Source organism: Cervus elaphus, chromosome 17, assembly GCF_910594005.1.
Source record: "Cervus elaphus chromosome 17, mCerEla1.1, whole genome shotgun sequence".
In the NCBI taxonomy this organism is placed as follows: Eukaryota; Metazoa; Chordata; class Mammalia; order Artiodactyla; family Cervidae; genus Cervus; species Cervus elaphus.
The window spans coordinates 63,009,723-63,029,071 of record NC_057831.1 but is presented as its reverse complement, the minus strand read 5'-3'; the positions used below and the strand labels follow the sequence as shown (position 1 = coordinate 63,029,071).

The window sequence follows — 19,349 nt, the reverse complement described above, 5'->3', positions numbered from 1 at the left end:
AGGCCAGCTAAAAATTGGATAGTCTATTATTCTGGAAGAAGGCAAGGACAGGTATGGGGGGTTACCTACTTGCAGTCCAGAGAATTTACATGATTAAAAGTCATGCAAAGAATGCACTGAACACAATGTAGCTATGGTTACCAGACTTTTTCCCCTGTAAATCATGAGTAATCATATTCTTTTGCTTCCATTGTTTATTTATGCAAACAATATTGCCATATCAAGTGGAAGACTAAAAATGGTCTAAGATCATTTTCATCATCTATTTTTCTTCCCTCCTTCCACAGGCATCACCACAGTGCTGACTATGACCACTCTGAGTACAATTGCCAGGAAGTCCTTACCGAAGGTTTCCTATGTGACTGCGATGGATCTCTTTGTTTCTGTCTGTTTCATTTTTGTTTTTGCAGCTTTGATGGAGTATGGCACCTTGCATTATTTTACCAGCAACAAAAAAGTTAAGACTGCTAGAGAAAAAAAGCCAAAAATCAAGACCTCGGTATGTTAAAAAAAAAATTATCTCTATAAACAACTTATTGTTGGAGATACTCTTTTGAGTTCTCATGTTATATTTTCTTAGACTGATATAGATGCTAGAGGTACCCTGACAAAAGATAAAAAGTACTAAAATGAAACTGAGTATGTAATATTTCCCACTAGCAGAAGTACACTTATATTTTTTCCCTAGAAAGTACTTTTGAATCACCTCTGCAGCGAGTGGTTACTATGCTGTGAAGTTTTCCACAAGTAGTAAATTCTTTGCCCTAGAAAACTCATTTAAGCTCTCTCTTTGAATCTATTTTTGTGATAGGATTTTAATTTCTAATATGGTTGTCCCACAAACCTAATTTTTAGAGATTAGTATCCCTCTTTAATGTCGTTAGTCAACCGTGTTTGAAAGATGCAGCTTTCTATATCATAGAAAAGATATCTGTTTGGCTTTTGTACAGATACAGTTGTACTCTCTTACTCCCCCTTCCTAAGCATATGTCTACCTTAGCTTATAAAACATCAAGTTGGTAAATTAGAATTAATTCTACTGACTCTAAAATGCTTAAGTATTGGCTGACTAACTATTGTTTCTTTTTGTAATGGCATTATAACAACCTTAAAGTAACACTTTTACTGAGTGTGCCAGGAACTCCTCTATTTTACATGCATGATTTCATTTATGCTCACAGGCACCTAATAAATACTTTGCACAAGGACAGCCTTAGAAAGTGAAGAATCCAAGACTCAAACCCAGGTCTTTTTTGGTGCCAGAGGTCAAGCTTGTAACCCTTCCTTTATGTTGTCTGTTCTTAAAAGATTCTGAAAAATAAGACACTTCATTGCTAATTTCACTAAATGTTCTCCAAGCAGATTTGTTCCATAATAACAATATGCTTGAAAACTATATAAAACAGTTATCCATGAGTGGCAAGCTTGTAAACTTACTGTGCGCGCATGCGTGCTAAATCACTTCAGTGGTGTCTGCCTCTTTGCAGCCCTATGGACTGTAGCCAGCCAGGCTCCTCTGTCTGTAGGATTCTCCAGGCAAGAATACTGGAGTGGGGATCTTCCTCCAGGGTATCTTCCTGACCCAGGGATTGAACCCGAGTCTCTTGTGTCTCATACATTGATACGTGGGTTCTTTACCACTAGCAACACCTGGGAAGCCCAAACCTACCATAGCAGATGCATAATGAAGCATGGGATTTTTCAGGTTATGTGCTAAATTTGTAAGTTCTAGGATATAATGTTTTTTTCTCCTGTCCCTCATTTTTCATCAATTTGTTTATATAATTTTGCCATACTTTAAAATTATATTTTACCTTTTATGTTGTACTCCAAGGACCAAAGCCTTATGTATTTGCTTCCAGATTCCCACAATATTCCTAGGAAGAAAACACATTGTTGGTGGTACATGTTTCAGAACTTACGTGGTAGAATTAGCCTGTGGTTCTCTCAAATTGATGTAGTTTTAGTTTATTAATAAGACTTACTATGGTCTCTGAATGGACAAAGCATCAGGAAGCAATGATTTCAAGTTTAATACTCATTTGCTATTTTTTTAAGTAAAGAAAAACAGGGGTTTTCTACTTTCTACCTTTAATCCAAGCCAAGCATCCTCTCTGGATTTTCCATTTCATCATTTACTCATCCACAGCTGTGCTCAATTACTACCTTGACAATTTTATTTCTGAACATTGTGAATGAAAATATTTAAAATAAAAATAATTGACATTATAGGCTAACCTTGTACAGTCTCACATGGATTCTAGAATTTCATTCTAAGAATATGTGATATAGATACTAATATTGTCTAAGACATTATAGGCTAACCGTGTACAGTCTCACATGGATTCTAGAATTTCATTCTAAGAATATGTGATATAGATACTAATATTGTCTAAGGCTACTGTAGGACCACAGATAATCAGTTTGACTCCAGGTCATGTGCTTTCGACCACATTACCGATACCTCACTCAGGAAGCTGAAACACTGGAGTGCAAGCTTTCAAATTATGACGTTCATGTAATTGTTCATTCATCTAATATTTATTAAGGACACCAGGTTCTAGGTATTGTTCTAGAATAGTTATTTAAGAAAAAAATTGTCTATATGTTGACTATTTACAATATATCAGCAATCCGTAGAAGCAAAATACTAAAGCTGAAAAATTAAGGAATAAAAAATAGATGAGTGATTGAAAGCACTAAATTATAAATATCAAAAAGTTAAACACGTAATTGACTACCTAGAGAAGAAAAATATTTAGAGCCATCTAAAATAAAATTCTATAGTATCTTCTTTCTATTCAGTTACATGCTTCATCAGCTCTTTCAATACTAGATGACACTTTGAGTGAAAAACTGGATCACTAATCAGAGCCGACTCCCTGCCTCGCTCAGTGTTCAGCCATATGGGCTCGCTAATCAGGTGGATCAGAACACCCTTCTATGAAGAATAGATAGCTCTGTTTGCTGTTGTCTCGAAATGTTCTATTTCAGGGCTTTGCGGAATCCGTGTTTTCCTCTGTTCCAGCCAGGAGAATCAAATGCAAGCCTAGACCCAGAAATCTTGCAGCACGTTGCCTTTACCGCTGTTTCGATAGTTTGTGACTTTACCTTCCCCTCTTATTCTCTGTGTCTCTGCTCTGCCATGACTCTACTTTATTTTATGGCCCCAGATTGTGCCTAGTTTAAAGCCAAGCATTCCCTTTCCTTCACCAGATTACTTATGGCGATGGGCCAGGACCAAAGATCTTGCCTGGAGTCATTGAAAGGTCCGCGTGTCTATTTTTAAATGATACTCAAGGCCATTCTTGAGATCTCTTTGACTGCTTAGCTGAGAATCCCTGGAAAGTTCAGTTTGTTTTACTTAGGCAGAGAGGATGCATGCATACACACTAGGTTGCTTCAGTGGTGTCTGACTCTTTGCAACCCTATGGACTGTAGCCATTCAGGCTCCTCTGTCCACGGATTCTTTAGGCAAGAATACTAGAGTGGGTTGCCATGCCCTCCTCCAGGAGAAAGAGATGATACTTGAACACAACAGATTTTTAGCTTCAGTGACCCCTCTAAGAAAAATATAAGTTAATAAAAATGCTTTCTACATTATTCTCCATGTGATATTATATAATGGACCTCCTCTCTTTTTCTCTTACTTCATTGCCCCTTCCTTCTATCTTTTCATCCTTCCTTTCTTCCTTCTGTCATTTTCTAATGTCCGTATTTCTTTATTTCTTTCTTCTTTATCTTTTATTGTGAATGTCAGTGCCATTTTGACTTGGCCTTTATTACCATAGTTGAGAAAAGAAGAGATGCTAAAGGCAAAGGAGAAAGGGAAAGATATACCCATTTGAATGAAGAGTTCCAGAAAATAGCAAGGAGAGATAAGAAAGCCTTTCTCAATGATCAATGCAAAGAAATAGAGGAAAACAATAGAATGGGAAAGACTAGAGATCTCTTTAAGAAACTTAGAGATACCAAGGGAGCATTTCATCCTAAGATGGGCTCAATAAAGGAGAGAAATGGCATGTACCTAGCAGAAGAAGAAATTAATAAGAGGTGACAAGAATACACAGAAGAATTATACAAAAAAAGATCTTCAAGACCCAGATAACCACAATTATGTGATAACTCACCTAGAGCCAGACATCCTGGAATGTGAAGTCAAATGGGCTTTAGGAAGAATCACTATGAACAAAGCTAGTGGAGGTGACAGAATTCCAGTTGACCTGTTTCAAATCCTAAAAGACGATGCTGTGAAAGTGCTGCACTCAATACGCCAGCAAATTTGGAAAATTCAGCAGTGGCCCCAAGACTGGTAAAGGTCAGTTTTCATTCCAATCCCAAGAAGGGCAATGCCAAAGAATGTTCAAACTACTGCATGATTGCACTCATCTCACTTGCTAGCAAACTAATGCTCAATATTTTTCAAGCCAGGCTTCAACAGTACGTGAACCCAACTTCCAGATGTTCAAGCTGGATTGAGAAAAGGCAAAGGAACCAGAGATCAAATTGCCAACATCCACTGGGTCTTCGAAAAATCAAGAGTTCCAGAGAAACATCTACTTCTGCTTTATTGACTATGCCAAAGCCTTTGACTGTGTGCATCACAACAAACTGGAAAATTCTTAAAGAGATGGGAATATGAGACCACCTGAACTGCCTCCTGAGAAATCTGTATGCAGGTCAAGAAACAACAGTTAGAACTGGACATGGAACCACAGACTGGTTCCAAGTCAGAAAAGGAGTACATCAAGGTTGTATATTGTCACCCTGTTTATTTAACTTATATGTGGAATACATCATGCAAAATGCTGGGCTGGATGAAACACAAGCTGGAATCAAGATTGCTGAAGAAATATCAATAACCTCAGATAGGCCAATGATACCATCCTTATGTCAGAAAGTAAAGAGAAACTAAAGAGCCTTTTGGTGAAAGAGGAGAGTGAAAAAGCTGGCTTAAAATCAACATTCAAAAAATTAAGATCATGGCATCCAGTCTCATCACTCCATGGCAAATAGATGGGGAAACAATGCAAACAGTGAGAGACTTTACCTTTGGGGGCTCAATAATCACTGCAGATGGTGACTGCAGCCATGAAATTAAAAGACGCTTGCTCATTGGAAGAAAAGCTATGATGAACCTAGACAGCATATTAAAAGCAGATACATTACTTTGCTGACAAAGGTCTGTCTAGTCAATGCTATGATTTTTCCAGTAGTCATGTATGGATGTGAGAGTTGGACTATAAAGAAAGCTAAGCGCCAGAGAATTGATGCTTTGTAACTGTTGTGTTGAAGACTCTTGAGAGTCCCTTGGACTGAAAAGAGATCCAACCTGTTAATCCTAGAGGAAATCAGTCCTGAATATTCTTTGGAAGGACTGATGCTGAAGTTGAAGCTCCAATATTTGGCCACCTGATGCGAAGAACTGACTGATTGGAAAAGAACGTGATGCTGGAAAAGATTGGAGGCAGGAGGAGAAGGGGACAACAGAGGATGAGATGGTTGGATGGCATCACTGATTTTATGAACATGAGTTTGAGCAAGGTCTAGGAGCTGGTGACGGACAGGGAAGCCTGGCATGCTACAGTCCCTGGAGTTACAAAGAATCACACATGACTGAGCATCTGAACTGAATTTATTTTACTAGGTTTTTATTTCTAGTCATTGAAAATATGATTCAGGTGTGTTTGTATCAATATCTATTTTCAGTTAAATCTAGTATGCTAAATATATTGAATTATAGAATCAAGATCTCCTATGAAATAAGTAAAGATCTCAGAAAAGCAATAGTGATAAGCAATCCAAATAAAGAGTCATTCATTTTAAAACTCAAATATTCAGCCCCTTGATGATAAAAATATCAGAAAACTATTTTATACCTATTTTAGGAGCCTGGTATTCCCATTTGAGGACGGAACTTTCTTATTTGTAATCTCTCAGTGGTGGAAATGTTAAATGTTTGAAGTTTATTCCACCAACAATGAACAAGACGAGTTTCCCTAGAGGCTCTGAATAAGAATCTCCCTGCTGTGTGGGAAACCCGAGTTAGACCCCTAGGTCAGGAAGATCCTCTGGAGAAGGGAATGGTTGGTTACCCACCTTAGTATTCTTGCCTGGAGAATTCCATGGACAGAGAAGCCTTGTGGGCTACAGTCCATGGAGTTGGACATGACTAGTGACTAAGAATGGGCAATGAAGCAATGGGCAATGAATTATTCTCTATGAAGAGAATAATGACAGAATGTGCTCTCTGCTTTCAGGGATCTTTCAATCTAGTCGTGGGAAAATGAATTAGAAGTATAAACAGAAGATAAGAAATACGTACAAATAACAGTCCAATGTAAAAATCAAAAGTCATCAAAGACACTGTAAAGAAGTGGAAGTTAGGTGACTGGCTTCCAATACCTTTTCAGCAGCAAAATGTTTTCTAAGACAGATGTAAGTTAAGAATATTTGAAGAGGTTCTCACTGAAACAGAAGTAGCCCCCCCAGAGTCGGCACCGAGTGGCCTGTCTCATGCCCAGGAGGACCCCTGAGGCCCTAGGTCACACAGTTTGTGAGGCACTAACACGCACGTGGTGTTGAGAAGGGGCCCGAGCATCGTGAGCGAGGCGCGGTGGGCGGGCTCCTCTCATTCTCTGTCAGTAATTCACTCAAAGGGTACGTAAGCTAGTTCTCCCGAGTGGGCATTTGATAGAGAAAGCTACAAGGAAAGCATGACATCGTTGAAGTCGTTCTCTGAAGAATAAATTGCAGTTTTCAGGAAAACGAATTAGCAAGAACATTTGAGAGAAGGAACCACGTAATCCAGGTTGAGGTTTACATATAAGAATAAAAAGTAGACTAGTGTAGTACTCAAGCTGTCTGTCTAATACGATAACCACAAGCTAGGTTGATTTAAACTAACTAAAATCAACCAAAATTTTTAAATTTATATCTTAGTAGCAGTGGTCACATTTCAAGTGCTTAGTAGCCACATGTAGAGACTTCTCCTGGACAGTGCTGGTTTAAAAATAGGGATCTTAGGAAAGAAATTAAACCAAGTTGAAGATAGAAAAGTAATTTCTTGCAAGATGTTGAAGTCTCCAGCACAATGTTAAGAAATTTAGATTTTGCCTTGTCAGCACTGATAAGCTATGAATGTTTTCAAGGAAGATGGAATATTTGTTTCTATATTTTCAAAAGACAGTTACAAGTAGCATGGAATGCTTTTGAATTACAAAAGAAGCAAGGAGATAAAGACTATTGCCAAAGTTCAAGATGTAATAGATTACTGAGGATGGAACTAGAATATAAAAGTGAAAATAAAGTGTGAAAGGTATTTTTGTGTGTGTGTATTTGTTTTGGACACAGTATCCAACCCACAGCCCATTCTTCAGCTAATACATATCATATCTGTGAATAAGCAATCTTCTACCTTTTAGAGCACAAAAATAAGGAAAAGTTGTATCAGTACAGTTTCACGAATTATAAACTTTCTTTCCTATAATGGTATTTGGCAAAGCTTCCAGGAATGATTATTTGATATTGGTGAAATCTGAAATACAGTAAGAAGCTTACTTGTGTATGGTTGAAACAAATGGACAAATCAAACCATGTATAAATGTACAAGTGAAAATACAATTCCCTGCTTGGCAGCCTTGGTCCCAACCCTCAGAATTAGGTTTATTTGTTTGTTTTTTTAGCTTTCTGTTTTTTACTTTCCTCTGATAATTATTTCCATTAACTTCTATATTCTTGAAGTACCAAGATTGACAACTCAGAGTGACGAAAATCTACCTCATGTCTATTTTAACACTAATATAGTTTTGTAATATTTGAAATTTTGACTGATAATTAACTAATTATTCTCATGTATAACTTTTTGATGAAAAGTTAATAATAGTGATACTAGTCAGTATTTCATAATATCAATAACATGACCTAATAATGTCTGCAATGTCAGCTAATTACTAATACTTAATATTGTTAATGGTAGTAGTATATGATCTAAATAGTTAAGTGTTGGCCTTGGTGCTTAAAATATATTTTGTATATTAACTATATGATTAATCTATAAGTAATAAAGTATCTAGTATAACCAGATACATATGTATCTTTAATAGAATGGGATTGATTTCTCAAAATGTTAAGTTCAGCTATATTCTTAGTGATTTTTTTGAAATGACAAAAAATGGTATATTCTCAAAACTACATCATTTGAAGTAAAAGAAAATTGTATTCAACTGTTGTTTTCTTTATATTATTTAAACAGATCTATTTTATTTTCTCAATGTTTGTTATTTTGGGGGGACATCAGGATCTTTATTTGAGAAAGTATAAGGTAGGCTATGCAGTTGTACTTCAGATAAATAAAGTTTATAATGTTTATATTTTTCCAATTAACATTTCAATGGTTCCAGATTACAAATTTCTGTATGTCACAAATATTTTATTTTACTGATACTGTATCAACTCTTTAGCTATTTTTCTCAGCACATACAAAATTCACTTCAAGTCACGTACATCATTCAATGAAGTATAGTTTCCATTTATGATTAGTGGCATTTTCAGGGAGATAGCAGGAAACCAGAAAACCATCAATCCAAAGTGTCACTGCAATAGGTGTTCTCCATGGTTTTGGCCACCAGGGGTTGGTTCATGTTTTAAGTGAAGCATTTGCAGTTTTCCTCCATTTTTGTGCACTTTAATGTGTGATCATCCTTCTCATGCAAAATTGATATCTTCCAACAAACACACTGCCTCCATTTATGGCAGTTATGAGTGATAAAGGGAATATATTTTATGTCTTATAGCCTTGAAATTGCATACGAACAATCATATTTTAATCGCTTTCACTCTGATTAATATTGAAACATATGCTATTTAAGTATCAAGTGATAAGAAAATTAATACCAATTTGTCTCATTTTTGTACATAAGTTAGTGCTCCACTAAAATGTAGGAGTCTAGTCAAGTACCCCCAAGTGACAATCTCAGAAGATCATCATTAAGATATAATAATATATTGCCTCTGTTTTTCATGATACATGTGCACAAGTTCAGTCACAAATTTATTTGTTTTTAGGGCATTGTTGATCTTTGGGTTGCACAATTTGTTTCTAATATGGATAGTATAACTTGTGTGATGGATTTATCTTTTTAAAACATCACTAAATGTGATTATTTGCTTTTTGATCTACTGAATGTTTAATATTTAGTGGTTCAGATTCTATGTTTATTTTAGAAATAAAGTCTGTTTGAATATAGGTCCAAATGTTTTTAAATTCTCATTTTTGTGCTTAATTTTCTAAATCTTTCTCATACAGTGTTTAATTTTCATAGACTTGAGATTTATTTCAGAATTTAGGATGAAAAATTTTTATAAACATTTTCATTAGAATTTAAAATCAGGATAAAACAATTGTTATAATCTTGGTATTGTATTCAGTGTTTACAAAATAAAACCACTGATTATACTATATTGTGAGATTCATATCTAGAATAACCCCTGAAATACGTGGATGTCTGGAAGAATAAGGGTTACTAAAGACAGCAATTTTCATTCATAATTTACTTGCCATTTTATTGCCATTTATTAAGCATTCATTAATGTAATTCTTCCCCAGCCATGGGGAGGATTGGAATGAGACAAATTTTGGTTAGAATGAGCAAAATTTTGAATATCAGTTGTTTCCAAGCTTTTTAACTCTTTTAACAAGCTTCCAAGTTTTTAACCCCTGCACATTCTTTCTCCCAGACACAATGCTTTGTGCTTATCCACAACTCCAGACCTCAAATATTTTTTATTCATTTACACCTTCTCAAAATGTTCTGCTTTATCAAAATCAGATACTAACAATCTTGTATTTTAACCACTTTCACTCTAATTAACATTGGAACATATGCTATTTAAATATTAAGTGATAAGAAAATTAATACCAACTTGTCAATCTTTATTATTTGTTCTCATTATGACTAAAATACAGTACAGAATATAGCTATAGCAAACCAACAGACGTTTATAGTATTGTAAATATTTTACTGTAAATATTATAGAAAAATATAGTTTATCCTCATTTTAGAATTAGATTCATGGTCAACAATAATTTAGTAGATCATCTTTTTAAACGTATAAAAAGTATATTTCATTTTTAGTGTCTTTTTCCTTCAAAATCTTTGGAATATAAAATAATATTTTTATATGCTACAAAGTAAGTTATAGTCTAAAAAAGATGTTAGGATTGAATATTTGATTTTTGAAAAATAAGATTATTTTTTACTGCATATCACTCTTATAGTTTGCCTTGAAGGGACAAATTGATCTTTTTTATGCTATTTTTTTCTCAACACTCATTTATTATCTTACTCAGATGTCCTCTGGACTCCATCCTGGATCTACTCTGATTCCAATGAATAGCCTTTCTCTGCCGCAAGGAGAAGATGATTATGGCTACCAGTGTTTGGAGGGCAAAGATTGTGCCAGCTTCTTCTGTTGCTTTGAAGACTGCAGAACAGGATCGTGGAGGGAAGGGAGGATACACATACGCATTGCCAAAATTGATTCCTATTCTCGAATATTTTTCCCAACAGCTTTTGCCCTGTTCAATCTGGTTTATTGGGTTGGCTATCTTTACTTATAAATTCTACTTACTAGGAAAAATGAAAAAGAAGTCTGGCTAAATCCAATATAATCTACTGTCCTTCAATAGCATGAAGTTTGAATTCAAAATGCAAAGAAACCAATGGTTTAAATGTGAATATTTATTTTACCTATTTTATGGCTTTCATAGGTAAATAAAGTAGCAGCTTTCAGATTAATGTACTTTATATAAAACAAATTATTGCAAAATTCAGCCTATTAAAATAGTATTGTATATTTGTACTTTAATTTTCTTTATTTTTACATATATCCTATTAGGAGTTTGAATTTATGAGTTCTGTGATTCATATTTTAAAGATGGAATAATTTATTACAAATTTTATTTAAATTTAGCCAATCATTTGTAATGGTGGCCTAATCTAATGCCTAATACTATGTAATCTTTTTTTGCCTAGAAAATATTGTTAATTTGGTTTTTTTTTTTTTTGCTTTTTATTTTTATGCTTTGTTTAGGATAGAACTAGTTGAAAACATTAAACCATGATTTCATTGGGTCGATTTCTAAGAAGCTTTACACCTCCAAATAAATTAATTTTTAAATTTTTATATTTTAAAGAAGAAAGGCCAGTTTTTAGCTTACCTTTAATCTAGTTCATTTCCTGATGAAATATTTAGGTTTGGTGGCTTGCAAACTAGGATGGAAACTATCAAAGACACTTAAATACAAGGTGAAAAGAAATGAAAAATATTACATTTAACCATTTTATTCTCTGTCTTATAGCATTTATGAAGAACAAAGAGATTAATACTGAAATGCTTAGATCTACCAACCTTGAAATTAAATGACTTTTTCTTAATCTTCTGCAAAAGTATTATATTCCTTAAATTAACAACAACAACAAACATTGAGGAACAGGGCTTGTATTTACTCATGTGGCTAAAGAATATTATCCAGCAAATTGATTTGAAATTCAATTTGAGGATATTGTCTTAGGTACATACTATTAACATTTTTCAGACCAGTGATATTCTGGAAACACAGTTTCGGGCCTGTGTTGTATATTGTCTTTTCCAGTTCCTAAATTTCAGCTTGGTCAGCTTTACGAGTTTGTTATAAATTGTAATGACATTCTGTTTTTCAGAAAACGTGAGCAGGCACAGAAACTATATTAAAGGTGAAATTCTGTTAGAGGTACCTCTAATGAAAATGAGTGTATGGAACACTCTCAATTCTGAGAGACAGGAACAAAAATAATCTTACTATAGTTTAGCGCCTGTTGATTAATAGTTTCCAAATGTCTGTTTTGTTAAGAGGCAAGTTAAACTCAGGCTTTAATTATTGTATTCCTATAACTAGTTTAGCATATCAATTATTTATAAGAACTCCCTGTTCATTCACCATCACCTAATCATTTGGAAAATCACCAGGGTGATCTTGAGGGTAGCCTTTAAACATTGTTTCCATTGTCAACAGCAACTGTCAGGACAGAGTTTTAAGATCTGACCCATCTCAGGTGTGTGGAGGAAGCTACCGCTTGTGCATGTGACACCATGTGGTTAGTGAATACATGAATATGCTCTGGCATTGTTATTCTTGGGCTTTTAGGATATATAGGGGTTATTTTAGTCTCGTGTATTTCATTTTGTATCAACAGCCTACATCTGAATTTTTTCACTTTGCTTATAAATCTTGGGGAAAAGTAACCATGAATTAAGTGATATTGCCCAAATATCCACCGACACTGCTTTTTTTGAATGGAGAGCCAAATTAAACTTTGGCCATGTATATATTCACTTACAAAGTGCTCATGCTTTCATTTTTATAACATTGCATATTGAGATATTCTTAAGGTAAACATTCATTTAAAGATAAATGAAAAATGAAGTACCAATGAAGAATAAATCATTTCACTAAAATGTATTATGGATATTTCCATGTTTTAAACTCTAGTCTGCTCATTATCATGGGGGCAGTTTTAATTCTGGTATTCTTTCAAGTCTATCTGAGCATGACCATACTTCAAAATTCTTAAAAATTAATATGAACAACTTTGCTTTTCTCACTGTGTTCCATTAACTCAACTTTACTGTTCAATTTTCACATTGTGAATAAATGGAAATAAAATATGATGATAAAAATTAGATAAAAATATGACAGATGGTTTTCTATGTACATTCATTGTATATACCATCAAGACATGTGATTTGTTTTCAAATCCAGTGGTATACTGAGCAGTTCTATTTAAATATGCAAATCAGAAAGGGACGTGTGTACAAATTTTATTCTTTCTAAAAATGAGAATGAAAAGAAGATGCAATTAGATTATTTTTTACAAGAAATCAAGTAGATCTTACTGTAAAAGGAAATGCAGTCTAATCCCTGTTTCTCTCTTCTTTCAAGTATTAGTTTTATTATTTTAGGAAAGAATTCTTAAAAAAAAAAATTCCTCCTTTTTCTCCAGGTGAGTTACATCTTGATTTTATTGGACTCACTAGCACTTGTGTTTTCTGACTATTTAAATATACACTGAATAACATACACCACAAGAAAAAAAAATAGATATAGAAAGGATAATTGGACCAGAGGGACTTAAAATAATTTGGAGAAGTGTTAATTAACAGTGCTATCCTCTAAATATGTTACCAGGATCCAGAAGTATTGAAAAGGAAAATTGTGACTGGTATGATTTTATTCTCTTAGATTTATGATTGCATGAAAATATTTTATCTATTTTGAATTGCATAGATAGACTCAATTGAAATAAAATTCCTAAAATGTCAAGTCATTTCTGAAAAAAAGAGAAAAACTTAGATTGTCTGAGAATTCTGTAGGGAAAGGGCATAATTCAAGAGTAAATCTAACTAAATAGAAGGTGTTAATGTAATTAGAAATTAGACAATTCATTGGATACATTATATTTTAAAAATATAGATTTCATTAAGGAGTTTTTAAAACTTATTAACTTTAGGTTAAAGTACAATAAATATGGGCTTCCCTGGTGGCTTAGATGGTAAAGAATCTGCCTGCAATGAGGTAGACTCAGGTTCATTCACCATTGCAGGCAGGGGTTGGGAAGATCCCCTGGAGAAGGGGACAGCTTCAGTATTTCAGTATACTGAAATATACTGAACCCACTTCAGTGTTCTTGCCTGGAGTATTCCATGGATGTAGGAAACTGGTAGCCTATGGTCGATGGGGTCAAAGAGTCGGACACGACTGAGCGACTAACATTTCACTTTTCACAATAAATGTGGGTAAATATAGAAACAACCCCCAGGGTTTTTCTCCCCCTTTAGTGAGTTCCCATATTCTGATATTAAATTTAATCATAAGATATCTTATATTTCAGCTTAATAGCAAGGCCCATATTGAGAGCTACATCCTTTCCAAGGATTCGGCATCAAAAATAGTGATTGACAGAGCTCCCAATCAAGGGCCCATAACTGTAAGATGTGAAACTGTGTTTCAAGTCAAGTGTGTTGTGAAGAAAGGCATCTCGTACTTTGATTATGCAAGAGATTTAGATGAAATGATATGTTTGAGTTTAAAATTTAAATTTATTACCAATAATTGAATAAATGCATAATAAATAAATAAACACATGTATAAAATCATCAGTTTATTTTTTTGTTGCTCAGTCATTCAGTCACATCTGACTCTTTATGACTCCATCACCTTGAGCCCACCAGGCTCCTCTGTCCATGGGGTTTCTCAGGCAAGAACACTGGAGCAGGTTGTCATTTCTTCCTCCAGGGGATCTGTCTGATTCAGGGACCGTAGCTGTGCCCCCTGTGTCTCCTGCATAGGCAGGCAGATTCTTTACCACTGAGCCACCTGGGACGTCCCCAAAGTTTTATACCAGTGCCTATTTTCACTCTTGAAAAATTCAGCAAGATACCACATTTGCAATTACAATAATTCATTGATCTTAGTGCCGGAGTTTAAGTGAAGTGGTTCCATAGACAGTGATTTAGCATTTGTCCCAAGAATAGCATTTTGAAAATAATTTCTGACCAAGCTATTTTTCTTTACATCGTCAAATTTATGTAACTCCCTTTGTCACACCAAACAAAGTCCAGACTTACTTGCTATTGTTTCTATTGGTCACCATGGTTTTTGCTGTTGGAGAGCCCTTAACAAAGCATAGTAAAGTCATGGAAGCCATTCCCAACCTTCTAACAAAATTTTCTAAGGAATTTCCAGACACTACTGACCACATTGCTCTAGTCAATGTAAGGTCAGGTCTGTTTTCCTTGTGTTTGCATTTTGAAAATAACCTAACAATTCAAATATTTATGCAGCACTTCCTATGTATAAGGTAATGCGGTACAAGAGGGAATGTAAAAATGAACTTTCCATAGGAAAATTATCATATAATCAGAAGATTAGTTATACAATTTAAGAGAGGGAAGATAACTGAGAAAGTTTCTTGGAGAATATGTGCTTAGAAATGGGAGTTTGAGAATTCAATATGTCAATAGGTGAGGTTAATAGAGAACACGTTTTCCAGTTGAGTAAACAGCTTGAAAAAAGAAACAGAATCAAATAAAAGTTTGCTTTCATTTGGGTACAAATAAAAGTTCATTTTAACTGAAGGTTAAAATTCATATAGGAACAAGCAAAGATGAGGCTAGATAGATAGATCTAGCCCCATGATAGGCAAGAATACAAATTTCAGAGGGCTGGGTGCTTCAAGCCTGGCGTGCTGCAGTCTATGGGGTTGCAGAGTCGGACATGACTGAGCTACTGAACTGAACTGGGTGATACCAATTCTTGAAGAGTGTATGACGTTACGTGAATACAGAAGCATCATTATTCATATCACAAAAGTTTCATCCTACTGGTGTGTGTGATGTTTAGAATAAGAAAAACCAGTTAGGAAGCTTCTACTATAATACATGGAAGGAGAGAGAATGAAGGTCAGTATGCTGGGAATAGAAGTTCAGTGGAGTAGGGGGAAAGATAGATCCTGAAATAAAAGGAAAAATGGCAAAGAAAAAGCTGTGATTAACAGACAATATTAACTAAGTGACATGCTGTGTGTAAGAAAGGGTGTCCTGCATTGCATAGTAGGTAAGGCGTGTAAACCACTAGAACATTACAAGGAAATTTCGGATGTATTATGATCTTGTTGTTACTTGTAACATTTTAATCAAATGCTTATTTTCCCTACTGATCTAAGGTTTTCCCACATTAGGGATGACAAAAAAGAATAATCTCCTGAAATACAGTCTGTCCAGATTGTTATTATTTTGTAAAAATCTGTTCCCTCACTGAAAAGGGCTTTCTCTTCAAGTAACTTTCTCTTCTTTCTTTCTAACTAAGGAAAAATACTATATTTGGACAAAGAGTGGAAGGGAGAAGTGTGAACAGAAATAGGCTGCTGAGTGACCAGACAAATGCAGGAAGTTGATTTCTGATTCTCAAACAATTTCTGAAATATTTGTCTCAACGTAAATTATTGTTGGACAATGGAATGTATCTGGTACCTTTGAATCTGTGTGAATAGTTCAGATTAGCCTGTGATAGCTATAATGCAGTTAAGCTGAAAAGAGTTACTAATTAAAAGACTTTGAAGATATAGATGATCTAAATACAAATGGTTTGGATCTTGATAAACTACTGTGATAACAGTTTATTTGTGTCCATTTGTAGTCACTTTGTATAATAAAATTTTATGGCTTGTGATTGCAATGGCTTCTGTTGTCAGCTTCTGACCCGTCATTTTGGGGAGCATCCTGTGAGTGTGTGGCAAAAGTATCTCAGTTTATCTGTCTTCTTTCCTTTAATGATTCTGAGTGCAAATAAATGCAGTAACTTATGAAATAAAAAGTTACATTCTCTTAGAATGTGTCTGTTTTGTACTTTTCTTACAGATAGGTCACTTTTTTGGTTCTGAATATGTAATCATGATTTTAGCATAGCAGTTAATTTCTGATAATGTTATTTCACATTTTTTTCCAATTAAGGAAATAAATTTAAGAGTTTCTCTTTGACACAGAGATCTGAAAATGAATTAAGCTAAATGAACTAAAAGGTTAGGCAAAGATAGTTAATGTTTATGCATGATTCTCACTGCAAAGACAATGAAAGATTAGTTTAACAACCTGTGATTTCATCTTAATCAGAACAGCCAGATAGTATGCCCCACATGAATCAATGAGAACAATATATATTAGCTAGGATTAATACCCGAGCCATTCCAAATACCCTGCTATGAAAATGTATTATTTCATTTGAGGAAACAGCTAGTAAAGGAAAATTCTCTACCACTAAAATACAGTACTTTAAAAAAAAAGGGGGTGGGGGGTTGTGATTCTTCCTTAAAGTCCAATGCTGTTTTTATAAAAAAGTGAATAAGATGTGGGAGGTTTTAGCATTTTTTGAGAACTTGCCACCTATCTAGAACTTTAAGTGCATTATATATGAATAGCCTAGTCTTCAAGGTAAAGAGCTATATGTAACAGACGGAAAAATTGAGGATCAGTATGTTAAATGCATCCTCTAAGCTCACACACCTAAAGAAACATATGTACCTTAGGTTGTACAGATGCTTCTCTTTCAGTTACAAGGAACTAATCTGATGACAACATAATTGTTCATATTTCAACAGTAGAACAAGATTCCTTTCCAAAAGAGGCATTTAGACTTGAAAAGAAAAAAGCCTACTCATTTGTGTTTGAGGCATAGAAATCCTATATTATTCAGTAAGAACATAATCTTTATCAAATGTGGACTTAATGTCAGCTGAAACATTTTAAACAGGTGCTAAAAGTGTTCTGAAAAATTACCCCGATAGCTAATCAAATATAATACAGACTGTGCAGCATGCCTCAGAGATACTGTGGGTTCAGTTTTAACGCCTCTGCAATAAAGTGAATATTGCAATAAAACGAGCCACACAAACTTTTTGGTTTCCCAATACAGTTAATGGTGAGCTTATATTTACACTGCACTGTGCTCTATTAAGTGTACAATAGTTTTGTTTATTAAAAAAAAGTACATACCTTAACTTAAAAATATTGCTGAAAAGTACTAATCATCATCTGAGCCTTCAGCAAGTCATAATCTTTTTCCTGGTGGAGAGTCTTGCTTAGATGTTAATGGCCGCTGACTGATCTGGGGGGTTGTTTACTAAAGATTGGGTGGCTGCAGCAATTTCTTAAAGTAAGACCAAAAAATGGAGTTCTCCACATCAACTGACTCTTCTTTTCAAGAATTATATTTCTGTAGTAGGGAGTGGTAGGGAGTGCTATTTGATAGCTTTTTACCCACAGAAGACCATCATTCAAAATTGAAGTTAATTTTTCAAACCCTACCTTGGCTTTGTCAACTAAGCTTATGTAATATTCTCAACTTTTTGTTGTCATTTCAACAATCAAGTTTGCCATCTTATATGAGATGGTTTGTGGCACCACCAAATAATTGTAAGAGTAACAGCAAAGATCACTGATCACAGATTACCAAAACAAACAGTGGAAAGTTTCAAAATATTGAGAGAATTACCAAAATGTGTCACAGAGATAGGATGAGCAAATGCAGGTGGACAAATTTGCACCAACAGACTTGTTTGACCCAGGGTTGCCACAAATATTCAATTTATAAACAATACAAGATCTAAAAAGCACAATAAAGTGAGCTATGCCTACATTTACCTTTTAGAAAAGAAGGCGGCACTCTATCACAGCAATAGCTATTGGTTCACAGCCATACCCCTTCATTTATGTATTGTCTGGGGCTGATATTCCACTGTATTATCAGAGATGAGTAGTGGTGTGTGTGCATACATGTTAAGAGTTTCAGTCGTGTCCAGCTCTTTGCAAACCTTTGGGCTGTCGCTCACCAGGCTCCTCTGTCCTTGAGATTCTCAAGAATACTGAAATAGGTTGCCATGCCCTCCTCCAGGGGATCTTCCCAACCCAGCGGTCAAGCCCACACCTCTTATATGTCTCCTGCTTTGGCAAGTGGGAAGCCCAGTTGAGGAGGTACTGGAGATCAAGTGGTCCATAAAGCCTCAATATTTACCCTCTGGCACTTTACACAAAAAAATTGCCTCCTATTTTGAAATAACTTTATCATGCTAATTAAAAGGCACCACATGTTTTAAAATGTGTTTTCTTAATTTAAAAAAAAACACTGCATTGGTCAAAAAGTTTGTGTGAGTTTTTCCATAAGATATTACAGAAAAATCTGAATGAGGTTTTTGGCCAACCCAATAATGCAATTCATTGTTCTTCACTGTGCTTTACAGTCTCAATTCCTCTCAGAGACATTAATCACAGCTATGATTTTTTTTTAATCTGCTTGAAAAACTGTTGTGAATCTGTTTTATTTATTCAAATGCATGCTTCATAATTATTTCAGTGTTTTCTGAAGTAGATAAAGTAGATTAATCTAGACAGAAGAGTGCTGCTACCACTAAAATTGACACATGATGCTTTAAGTAAAAGAAAAGTGATAAATGCAACTACTAAAGTAATTTTAATATTTTCCCCCTTTAGACAGCATAAAGTATGTTTCTTCATTAAAGCTGTTTGTGCCAATGTATTATCTTGCTTTTAACATTTTTCACAGTATCAAAATCTGAACAGCTCTTTCTGAATAATTTTATTGGAATAAATATTTGATTTACTTTGCACATTACTCATGTGCTTTCTCTCTGCATTTCAGTATGTGCACTTCAATAATTAAAATTTACAATTCCAATAGTCACAAAAATTGTTTTGTTAAAAGTTTTATACTCTGACTACATAGGAAAGCATCTTTA

At 34.6% G+C, this 19,349-nt stretch overlaps 1 protein-coding gene across 1 annotated transcript in view; it reads left to right on the top strand.

Annotated features, from left to right (window-relative positions):
• GABRG1 (gamma-aminobutyric acid type A receptor subunit gamma1) overlaps positions 1-16,404 on the top strand; it is an 81,489-nt gene extending 65,085 nt beyond the window's left edge. Inside the window, exons 8-9 of the mRNA XM_043871474.1 lie at positions 288-499; positions 10,352-16,404. Coding sequence (XP_043727409.1) covers positions 288-499; positions 10,352-10,621 — 482 coding nt within the window. The 3' untranslated portion in view covers positions 10,622-16,404. The remainder of the gene's footprint in view (positions 1-287; positions 500-10,351) is intronic.
• The last annotated feature ends 2,945 nt before the right edge of the window (positions 16,405-19,349 follow it).